The 12643-nt window shown below is 39.2% G+C and overlaps 1 protein-coding gene across 4 annotated transcripts in view; it reads right to left on the bottom strand.

The window, feature by feature from the left end:
* Nucleotides 1–12643, bottom strand: part of LOC109911177 (progesterone receptor-like) — a 292961-nt gene that overhangs the window by 33185 nt on the left and 247133 nt on the right. The window contains exons 8-9 of one of the 4 annotated variants that reach the window (XM_048598028.1): nucleotides 7260–7417; nucleotides 3623–4988 (exon numbers count right to left, since the gene is read on the bottom strand). The exons of the other annotated variants lie outside the window; for them this stretch is intronic. Coding sequence (XP_048453985.1) covers nucleotides 4833–4988; nucleotides 7260–7417 — 314 coding nt within the window. The 3' untranslated portion in view covers nucleotides 3623–4832. Of the gene's footprint in view, nucleotides 1–3622; nucleotides 4989–7259; nucleotides 7418–12643 lie in introns of those variants that run through there. 4 annotated transcript variants of the gene reach the window in all.

Raw genomic sequence — 12643 nt, 5'->3', positions numbered from 1 at the left:
TTCTCCAGGTTTAGTGCTCAAGCTGCTGAATAGCCATGTTAGTTTGAGCATGAGCCTGCCTGGGAACAGAGTTCTTAATTGACAGATCTTTAAAGAAAATATCATAAAAATCCCTTTATTGTATTAATTAAATTGAATTAGAAGCTTTGAAAGTTCAAAACATCTAGGGAATAATGAAGGAATTAAAAATTCACTGTCAGATATCATCATATGAATGCCTAACATTCATCTCAAATTCCTTTGCTGCTGAATAAAGGCATAAGCCTACACAAATGATGAAGCACAAAGGAAGTTGATATCCTGCAGAGGTATCAACATTTTCTGAGTTACATTACTCTCCGCATAATGTGAGTGAAGAATACAGGAAACCAGAAAGAATACAGGAAAGAATATAGGAAAACTGTCCCTTCAAAAACTCTTGCCTGACCTCATAAGAAAAACCCAAGTGGTTTTTCCAAGTTATTGAATTTGAGTCTTCATGTTATTAATGCGAGATTTTCTGTTTAGCTCTAATAAATAAGAATGGGTTGAAAGCTATATTCCAATTGCCTTGTGGAAGCAAAAACTACAACTCAAAAAACCTCTTAAAATAGTATTTTAGAAATGTTTGAAAGTGCATCAATAAATTCAAAAGCCTGATAATGACAGAAATCTAAAAAAAATTGAAGCTTAATTCATAAATAGTATGAACATCACAAAGTGTGAACATTTAGACATGATAAAAATATGACCATATAGGGAAGATTAATGTTCAACCTGGAAATAAAGATAGACATGCCATCAGCACTGATGTCCCCTCTCTCTATTTCCCATCATCTTTCCAACAAAGCTGTCTGCAGTGGAAGAGAGCAATAATATATGGTATGTGGAATATAACTTTATTTCAATAACGTTTCTTACTAAGCCAAAATCAAAATTATGTCAACCGTACATGCCATGGTGACCTTACATGGAACAGGAAGAAATCTTGGTAAGAGCAGAGTTCATTGCATCGTGGCCAAATTAATTTCTCTGGCTTTTCAAAGTTATCTTTATGCTTTTCATTGACAGGATCAATGAGAAATAATAGGTCAAATTAGACAGCATTGTGTTGCTTGAATACCATGAATGTGCCAAGATGAGAAACAGAAACAACGCTCTCTTCTATGTTATGTGGAACCAATGGCAGTCACAGGTTGATTATGAATGCGTGTGGGAAGATGACATAACTAGATGGCAAGATGCTACTTTCATCAACACTGAGCTTTGGCACAGATAACTGTAAATTGTAGTTTTTGGTTTTACTTAGCACTTCTTGATTAAGAAATTTTGAAGGACTCCATTTGCATCTTTGGGATATAGAATTATCCTAAATATAAAAATATTTCTTGTGATAAAATTTGAACCAGTTCTGTCAGTGACAACGTTCTGGTCTTGAGTATCACATAATTTTTATTGTGATCAAAGTAATAAGCTTCAGAACTTCTGAACTATGTCATCATTTCTCATAAAAACCTTGTAATCTCAATCCGTCTCTCTCTCCCTGTCTCACATATGCTCCATTTTGCAATTTGCTTCCAGTAATTGTGTGGATGTCACCATGGGATGATATGAATTTGAATTCGGATCATCAGGATAAGCATTGAGTGAAAAGTTGACCCAATAAACCCAAACGTGTACTCGTCCAATTTCCATGCAAGGCATTTCAAAGGAAGTATCACTGATGCAAAATAAAAGAACAGTACTGCTCCTTTATTCTTATTGACTAACTCAGGAGCAGAGATATCAATTGCAGCATGCCTAATACCTCTCCAACAAAAGTTTGGCAACTCAGTACAGAATCAGAAGAGACTTGCACCTTGACCTGATATGCATTAAGACTCAGTTTAATGTTGCTTTATAAAAGGAACTTTTGAGGCACTATGTTACCAATTTATTAATATGATGCTGTACAATCAATAAAATTTTACACATAAAATGCTGTGTATTTCAACGATTTTGATAAAAGAGAGAATTTAAAAAGCAAACTATGATATTTCTTGAACATTAATATAGTCTGATTAAACATGATTTTATAACCTGGGGATTGATTATAAATTGCAAGGAAGAGTGGCCATCAACAAGGTGACAAGGCTAGTTATTAACTTATGAGTATCTTGTACTGAAAATTCAATAAAAGCTGAACAACACTGATAAGAGACTTTGTACAACAAGGATACTGTTCAAATGTTATGGTTACTGGGAATTTGTAATGCCAGTAAGGAGGGAAGTATTTATTCTCAAGTGGCATGTGTTGTATACAGTAGATATTCTCCATATTGTCTCTGGAGAAGGTTGACAAACAGTTGTGTATCTGTTTAAAATGTCAGAAATACAGTCAGTTATTCTCTTTCCATACTTGAAGGGAATCTATGATAAGAAAGAACAGATGTCTGGAGAATTAAGAGGCAAATCAGGAGAATAGCCACCCAATTGCATACAGTTTTGATTATAGAAATGTTACTCTAGGTGGCACTCTTTTAACTTGGCTGTTTTTGAAGATTGAATCTAACCTTTTTCTTTGTCTGATAAATTAGTTCATCGAGATGACATGCACCAAAGCTACGATCCAATTTGCCAAACCTCATTTCTTAACTTGGTGATCATTGCTTTTCTTCTGAGATATCTACATGAAACATTACATCTACTCAATTTTTCTAAATTGAACTGAAAATAAGACTCTTACTGAGAAGGTCCTGCCAGAACATAGCAAAATTTAGGTGGTGCCTTCTATCAGTCAGTGTCATGACACCTTCTTTCCTGAAAATGACCACTGAAATAACTATACAGAGGCTGGTATCCTGTCACCGAGTCACCCTTTATTTACACTAGCACAGTACATGGGCTCTTATCAGCCCGTTCAGAGCTAGTCCTTAGAATGAGGAAACTCTCTGACACTCCTATTTTTATCTGTCAGCTAGGCCTCCCTGATTGGCCCAGGCTAACAACCCTAATAAAGGATCTCATAGTCAATTAATCCACCTGGCCAACTTTGTTCCAATTACCACAGTCACTGTGTAGTCGAATAAGATGTGCCTTTCCATGAGTCAGGATTACATTCCTGCTGAATATAACAGGCCACTATATTCTCAGATAACAAGGTGTACAGCTGGATGAACACAGCAGGCCAAGCAGCATCATAGGAGCAGGAAGGTTGACGTTTCGGGCCTAGACCCTTCATCAGAAATGGTAATCAAAAACATCTGGGCTTTTTACATGAGTATCCTGTTTCTAAGTATGCACTGCCCACAATTGTAATCAGGCAATGATCAGTTTAAATCTCTTATCAGGCAGTATCTAGAAGGATTATAGGACACATCATGCATTCAGTGAACACAATTCACTGATTCTGAATCGCACAAGAAATCATTTTCCCACTTGGAATTATGCAGATTTTGTGGGTTACACATTCCCAAACATATACCAGCACATTGCAATGTGAGCCCTGCAATAACTGTGTTGTAACAATACAGTACAAAAGCTGAAATGGTTCAAGAAACTCAGCAGGTCTAACAAAATCTGTGGGGAGAGAAAGCAGATTTAATTTTTTTTTAAATTTGGTGATTCTTCTTCAGTCACTGCACTCAAAACATTAACTCTGCATTCTCACTACAGATGCTGCCAGACCTGCTGAGCTTTCCCAGCAATTTCTGTTTTTTCTTCTGATTTCCAGTATCTGCAGTTCTTTGTTTTATATTATTGTGACAATATGTACCTGGTATTCAAGTTGTTGGTTTGCTGCTATGCATGTACTTATTTCTTTTAGCTTAAGAAACAGATATTTGTAGTAATTATCATCAAGATAAGGGAATTGGTCTACAAGATAATGCCACAAAAATGTAAATTTTGTATTCTCTTTGTTTCCTTTCAATAGAAGCAACATTAACCAACTGAACCTTAGTGACTGGCTTTAAAAGGGAAAGGTGTTTAGGAGAGCACAGCACTACCATGTTGTTTAATAACACCCCTAATAAAAGCTCTGGATCTGGAATTCATAAACTTGGTCGTTGATATTGATACACGATCCTTTTTTTGTAGCTATTCATATTTAGCTTGAAGGTTGCTAGAAACACAGTTTACTTGATCTGCTGAATTATTGTTGCAAATTTGCATGTTTTGTTTGATTGAGAATTAGGTGTGAATGTTGAGGGCAGATAAATGCAAGATTTAAAATGTCAGTTTGACTTAAAAGTTCTCAAACTAAATTAACACTGACTATTTATCACTAAACACAAAAGCTTGTAAAGTTGATCTCTCATTGTGATTCAGCATCCAATACAAGTGATGATAGTGACAGAAGGAAAGACAAAAAAAGGAGGTTTTCTGATTGGACACAGTAAAGGATGATCATACAATTCACCGAAACAACTACATAAAAACATTGATATCATTCATGCCATATGAAGTATGATGAATAAAGAAATTTAGGGGGTTATGCAGCTTTCAAACTGAAGAGCATAAGCATTTCCATTTAGAGCAGATGCAGAAACTTTACATATTTTGAAAGTTACAAAATACCAGAAAGTACCAAAAGATATAAAATCATTTTGATCTGGAAAGTTACACATTAAACAACAAGACCTAAATTCACATTTCATTGCTTACAAAACATATAGTGCAGCTATGGCAATGGACTTCCACTATAACAATATGCCAAACAGCATTGCTAATTCTTCTGGAATAAATTTGAAAACAATCTTCATTTGCGGTACTGTCATGGCCACAAAAATGGAATAAAGCTGTCAACTTGCATAATGCAGAAAAATGCTGCCTATGAATGAAGGCAGTCAGGCACAACACAGAAAGAAATTTACTCATTTCTTGTGAAAGAGCAGTGGCTTCACAAGGCCAGCCAGGATCTTGGGTAACTGTGTTGTTATAATCTCTGACATCATCTCTGGAAATTCCACACTCAATGCCTGGGACTGAACAAAAGTATTCAAGCAGAACTGATGTAGTTTCTTGACAAGCTATTGAAAAGAGACAATGGAATTATCAAGTCTGATTGTGATTTCTTTATCTGTTAAACTTCAATATTCTAAATGGTTTCTATCACATACCAATGGACAGAAAGAGAGACACGGGCAGAAATTATTTTGATGTTAATAACAAAACTTAATACAGTCTCATATCAGTTCCCTAGATGTCCATGATTTAACTGCAAACATTAAACAAAGAAAGATCAAAGAATAGTACCGGACAAGAACAGGCCCTTCAGCCCACCAAGACTGCACCAACACAGATGCCTTTCTAAACTAAAAACCTTTTGCCTCTATGCAGTGTGTATCCCTCTATTTCCCATCTATTCATAAATATGTCAAAGTGCATCTTAAATGTTGCTATTGTATTTTCTTCTACACCTTCTCTGGCAACATATTCCAGGCACTTAACCATCCTCTGTGTAAAAAAACTTGCCTCTCATATCTTCTTTAAACTTACCTCTTTTTACCTTAAACCTATGACCCGAATAATTGGCATTTCTACCTGGGGAAAAAGGCTCTGACAATCCATTCTATCCTTATCTCTGATAGAAGTTTACAAAATTATCAGGTTGCCCCCACATCCTTTGATGTTCAAGTGAAAACAGACCAAGTTTGTCCAATTACTCCTCATAACAAGTGCCTTTCAAACGAGGCAACAGCTTGGTAAACTGTTTCTTTGCCATCTCTAAAACCTCCACATCCTTCTGGTAATGTGGCAACCACAACTGTATGCAATATTCCAAATGTGGCATAAGTAAGTTTCTATACAGCTGCAACATGACTTGCTAATTTTTATACGCTATGCCCTGACCAATGAAGGCAAGCATGCCAGAAGCCTTCACAACCACCTTATTCACTTGTGTTGCCAATTTCAGGGAGCTGTGGACCTGAACCCTCTGTATGTTGATGCTACTAAGGGCGCTGCCATTTACTGTGTAATTCCCTCCTGCATTAGATCTTCCAAAATGTATCATCTTACATTTTTTCTGAATTAAATTTCATCTGCCATTTCTCTGCCCAAGTCTCCACGCTATCTATATCCTGCTGTATCCTCTGGCAATCCTCCTCACTATCCACAGCTCCCCCAATCTTTGTGTCATCTACAACTTATTAATCAGGCCACCTACAATCTCCTCCAAATTGTTTAGATATATTACAAACAACCGGGGTCCGAGCACTGATCCCGATGGAACACCATGAATTACAGATCCCCCATCAGAAAAACACCTTTCCATCGTTACTTTCTGTCTTCTATGACTAGTTTTTTGCCTTAAGTGTCCAATACAATAATGAATAGATGAAAAGTCATATGAACATGTTAAACATTTGCCACTTGGCAGTAACCAACAATTATTTCTGATCCTATAGCTTTCAGTAAGGAGGAAAGATTAAAAATGTCAATGAACGAAGTTGTGCACCAAATCCTCACTTCCAGGCTGCCTCAATCTGCATCATTAAAGTTTTTGTTTTGTAAAGGGCAATATAGGGTGGGTGAAACCCAGATGTAACTGTATATATAGAACATGGTAAAAGATGGGGCAATTTAATCCAATCCGGCTTTCAACTTTGGGATAAATTAAGTGAATTATAATTAACATGAGAAAGTATTTGTAGCAAAGTGTGTTTTATCCAATATGTAAAATAATAAAGCAATGAGTGACTGGATCAAGTGGAACAGGAATCCAATCCTCAGTCAGTGCGGAATTTGCTGATCTTAGTCATTGTGGCCGTAAGACCATTACAACAGCCTCAGTGTTACTGGGTGAGAAAAGGGAATTGTGATTTTAACTTCTGCCATGTGATCCCTGTTAAATAACTTGGGTGAGGATTGGATGGGGCTTGACTATGATATTCCTGAGTGCAGTCAACTGCTGATACTGCAGCCTCTGATATGAAACAATGGATGAGCTATCGAACATTGCTCTGGGAACTATAATCGAGGAAATACTCACTGCTTCAGTTTTTGAGGAGAGGGGCAAACTGGTGAAGAGAATTGTAAGGTGGGAGGGCAGGGCACGGTTGTGATGTTGGAAAGAGAAACAAGGGATAGATCATTTGCACTTTGAGGATTTGATTTTATTCACAATAGTATTGAGACCTGCACCAATCCCTGCAGAAAGATCACTAATTATTGGTTGACAAGGAGTTTTGTGCTCAAGATTTGCTGGTAAAATTCATTAATAAATCCATTCAATATATAGCATGTGACACTAGGTTACTACCTATCAAAGTAATATCTAATTAAATAACCACACCTACTTCATGCATCGAGTCCATGAGTTTAGTGAGCTGGTAGAGACGTTGAGAGTTGCTCTGTGAACCTTTCTCCTGCAAGTTAATGGCTCTACTCAGCTCTCTAATGTAGTCTCTCCGCATCTCTTCAAAGTAAGATTGGCTCTTCAGGCCTTCCAAGGGAACTGAAAAACAAATCCCAGTCCCTGCATAAATTTTTCTGAATGAAACGATGGGCTTGATTCACACAAACCCAACAGCAGATTTGAAGGCAGGGAGCTGGAAAAACATCCAATGGCCAGCCTGCTTGCCATCTACTGGACTGCCCTTTACCTGTCTGAAATGTTACAGGGATAAAGGAGGTGTTGGTTGACTGGCCCAGAATGGATACTTGAGCTCTCCAGTTACTATCAGTATTTTATGCTTGGTGGGGGACACCTACTTCATTCAGAACGTCCAACAGCTTTAGCTGGACTAGTTGGTGTCAGGCAAGGAGGACCTCCTATGGGGGCCCTTCGGCAATTGGATATGGTCACCCTCCCAATGTCATTCCCTCACTTTTATTCACTTGTGGGACATGGGTATTGCTGGCTGGCCACCATTTTATTGACCATCCCTAGTTACTCTTGAGAAGGTGGTGGTAAGCTGTCTTCTTGAACCACTGCAGCTCATTTGTTGTAGATAGACCCATCATGCCATTGGGAGGTGTGTGGGAGTTCTAGGATTTTGACACATCAAAAGTGACAATGCTACCCCATTTCTCCTTGAACCCCGTCCTTCACTTACCTAGCTAAGACCCCCTTCCTCTGGACTTTCCAGGCCTCATTGATGTGGTGGAACTACCTGTATTGCAACAGTGGATACTGTTTCCATCTGACAATGCTGGAACTACAGACGGCCAACCAATCTGTTTAGTGACTGCTCTAAAATGGGCCTTCCTCCCAAGATAGGAGTGGAAGTGTGCCTGAAAGGAATTAAAACTCCTCCCGTCATTAAATTGCTTTGGGTAACCATTAGAATTATGAGTGATCTACCCGTCCCCAAAATGTTTAGCTGGTGGGTGAGTGGAATAGATCAAGTAGACCCCATATAAATCTACCCAACATTGTATGATTTTGATTAACCCAGCAGGTATTTGCTGGAACAGTCCGAAATCCCAGCTACCAAGCTTATTCCTTTTGGAGGATAAGAGTAACGTTTCCAAGTCCTTGTGCATTCCCACTAATATTAGGTTCAATTTTAAGAGATTTGTCAGGCCAATTGTTTTTAGCTTGCTGCCAAATTATTAAGTAATGCATTTTAAACAGTGCTTATACTTAAAGAAACATTTGTTTGACACAAATCATTGGGTGGATAAGGGATTATTTCCAGTTTAGAACTCCTAGTAGGGAATCTCACTAATCTGCAGCATCTATTGGAAATTAAAGCAAACTGAGCACAACAGTCTACCCAATTATTGAAATAGTTGAGACATTACATGTAGCGTACTCTTGAGTTTACAATAGACAGTCAGTAAATAAGGACATCCTACTAAAACGTATCGACTCTGTAATGATGTTTTAATAAGAACTTTATTAACTTTGTGCATAAGAGAAAATATACCATATACAGTACAAAATTTAGGAATGTCTTTGTTATAGCTATTGAATCATTGTGGTATTTTACACATTCTATTGCCAACTATAAAGATATTGAATGGGATGTCACATTGTATAAATTAGTTTTGTTAATTGGCAGCAAGCAACTCACCTGTAGTGAGTAATTCTTCTCCTGACTCCCTAAAGCCTGTTCACCATCAAAAGCTACAAGTCAGGAGTGTGATAGAATATTCCCCACATGCCTAGCTGGGTGCAGCTTCAACAACACTCAACAAACTTGACAGTATTCCAAATGAGATAACAAGGTGTAGAGCTGGATGAACACAGCAGGCCAAGCAGCATCATAGGAGCAGGAAGGCTGACGTTTCGGGCCTAGACCCTTCATCAGAAAAAATTTTTCTGTGTTCATCCAGCTCTACACCTTGTTATCTCAGATTCTCCAGCATCTGCAGTTCCTACTATCTCTAGTATTCCAAATGAAGCAGCCTTCTTAATTGGCACCACATCCACAAGCATCCTTTCCATCCATCACCGACGCTCAGGAGCAGCAGTGTGTACTATCTACAAGATGCACTGCAGAAATTCACCAAAGATCCTCAGACAGCACCTTCCAAACCCATGACCACTTCCATCTAGAAGGACAAGGACAGCAGGTACATGGAAACACCACCGCCTGCAAGTTCCCTTCCAAGCCACTCGCCATCCTAACTTGGAAACATATCGCCATTCCTTCACTGTAGCTGGGTTAAAATCCTGGAATTCCCTCCCTAAGGGCATTGTGGGTATACTTACACCAAATAGTGGTTTAAGAAGGCAGCTCACCACCACCTTCTAAAGGGAAATTAGGGCTGGATAATATATGCTGGCCCAGCCACTGAAACCATGTCCTATGATTGTATTAAAAATCATATTGTTGTCATTTCTGTCAGCTTTTCAACATAAATTACACCATTTCATTTAATGCATTAATGGACAGCTCCATGCAAGTTAAGCTCCCATAATTTGCATAGTTGCAATATACTTTATAGCATGTCCAAGGCTCTGGTGTACCATAAAAAGCTATTTCAATGGTAACCATTGAAATTCAGTCTGGGTGGAGACAAAACTCTACCAATAGAAAGTTACAGCTTCATTATGGCCGCTAGTACCACACTGAGTGATCAGAACTAATATCTTTCAATATCTTCCACAAGGAAAGAATTGCAACAAAAACAGAAATTGCTAGAAAAGCTCAGCAGGACTGGCAGTACCTCTGGAGAGAAATCAGAGTTAACATTTCAAGTCTAGTGACTCTTCCTCAGACCCAACTGTTCTGACAAAGGGTCACTAGACCTGAAACGTTAATTCTGATTTCTCTCGACAGATGCTGTCAGACCTGCTGAGCTTTTCCAGCAATTTCTGTTTCTGATTTACAGCATCCGCAGTTCCTTTGGTTTTTTATAAATAGATTGTTACAATCTTTTTCAATCCTTTCTCCTGATTAACAACACATTAAGATCCTTTAGAACATCAAAAGATGGTGAGGCCGCTTCACATGCAATGTCTACCCCTACATGTTGTGTCAAATGCAATATGCTCAGTCTCCTCTTGACACGCACTGAAATGAATAAACACACATTTTGCTACTTACTCCTAGCCCATAAAAGGTGTTATTTCCAATTTCCCGCTTTTGCTGCCTTCACATAGTCCACCTCTTCCCTTCTCATCCTCTACTTTATTTCTCCATTTCTGGGGATCTGCAGTTTACTAGTACCTGTGAAGTAATGGTTCCACAGTGTGTGAGGCTACAGGATCATGATGTAAAGAGGATGTAACATCATGAGATTAAGACAGAACTGGAGATTGATGTCATGATGGAGATTCTCTGAGCTACTGCAGATCAATTTTTCTTTTTATTCAGTTGTGGGATATGAGGGTCACTGGCTAGCCAGCATTTATTGCCCATCCCTAGTTGCCTTTGAGAAGGTGATGGTGAGCTGTTTTCTTGAACTGCTGCAGTCCTTCTTCTGTAGGTCACCCCACAATGCTATTAGGGAGGGATTTCCAGGATTTTGAGCCAGCAACAGAGAAGGAATGGTGATATATTCCAAGTCAGGATGGTGAATAGTTTGGAGGGGAACTTGTAGTTGGTGGTGTTCCCATGTAACTGCTGCCCTTGTTCTCTTGGATGGAATTGGACATGGGTTTGGAAGGTGTTACCTAAGGATCTTGGTGAGTTTCTGCAGTGCATCTTGTAGGTAGTACACACTGCTGCTACTGAGTGTCGGTGATGGAGAGAGTGGATGCTTGTGGATGTGATGCCAATCAAGCGGTCTGCTTTGTCGTTTTTTAACTCATTAACAGGATGAGGGTGTCACTGGCTAGACAGCATTTATTGCCCATCCCTAATTGCCCAGAGGGCAGTTAAGAGTCAACCTTATTGGGTTGATCAAAGCTTGACACCATTCCCCAAAGGACATTAGTGTATCAGATGGGTTTTTCTGACAATCGACAATGGGTTCATGGCCATCATTAGATTCTTAATTCTTAATATTTTATTGAATTCAAATTCCATCATCAGCTGTGGCGGGATTCAAACCCGGGTCCCCAGAACATTATCTGGGTCTCTGGATTAACAGTCCAGTGATAATACCACTAGGCCATCATCTCCCCCTGCATGGTGTCAAGCTTCATGTGTGTTATTGAAGCTGCACACATCCAGGCAAGCGATGAATATTTTACTTGGCTCCTGACTTGTGCCTTGTCAACGATGGACAGGTTTTGGGGAGTCAAGAGGTGACTTTCTTGCTGCAGTTTTCCCAGCCTCTGACCTGCTCTTGCAGCCGCTGTGTTTATGTGGCGAGTCCAGTTTCCTGCCAACAGTAACCTCAAGGATGTTGATAGTGGGGGAATTAGTGATGGTGATATCATTGAATGACAAGGGGTGGTGATTAGATTGCCTCTTATTGGAAATGGTCTTTGCGTGACATTTAAGTGGTGCAAATGTGACTTGCCACTTGTCATCCCAAGCCTGGGTATTGTCCAGATCTTGTTGCATTTGAAAATGGACTGAACATGGTGTTAGGAAATGAGTAAAAGTTATGATAAAGTGCAAATATGCTACTGCGGAATTATTTAAGAGACAACCAGATCCCCATAACACTGACCTGAAGACATGGTGGCAGTAAGGCAATAATATATGCAACCAAACTGTTATGCAGAAGAACCCAAAAGCAACCAGAACTAAAAGACAGGCGACAAGGGTGGAATAACATAATTATACTACAACAGCAAATAGGAGGGAAAAACAGTAAAAAAAACTGACTCACCCGTGAGCAGGCAATGTGACCTTGGAGCATGGTAAGTGTCTCAGATCAGCAGCACAGCAGCAGAGCTTTGAGCAGCTATGAGGATAGAAGCAACACTACCACTTCCAGAGCTATCCCTGAGAGTAGAAAGTCTGCAGTAGGTGCACATGTTGAACAGCTGGAGAAAACCCCTTGAGCAGGTATTGAGCAGCTTCAGGGTTGCATAAGTAACAGCAGCACAATCAGGTATTAAGCTGTTTTGTGCAGTTGAAACCAATGACCTGTATAGATTAGCTGGCAAATTGTGCTTGTGAGGATTTAAGGGATGAATTAATATACAACTTCATGGTCAGTGTGATGGATGGAACACCCAGCTGTCAGATTTATTTTATAGTCTAAAGAGGACCTGACACTTGTTAAGGTGGGATAACAAGGTGTAGAGCTGGATGAACACAGCAGGCCAAGCAACATCATAGGAGCAGGAAGGCTGACGTTTCGGGCCTAGACCCTTCATCAGAAAATTTTT

Source organism: Rhincodon typus, chromosome 6, assembly GCF_021869965.1.
Source record: "Rhincodon typus isolate 14 chromosome 6, sRhiTyp1.1, whole genome shotgun sequence".
Lineage (NCBI taxonomy): Eukaryota > Metazoa > Chordata > Chondrichthyes > Orectolobiformes > Rhincodontidae > Rhincodon > Rhincodon typus.
Note: the sequence above shows the minus strand (reverse complement) of the source record. Positions and strands in the feature narration are given on the sequence as shown.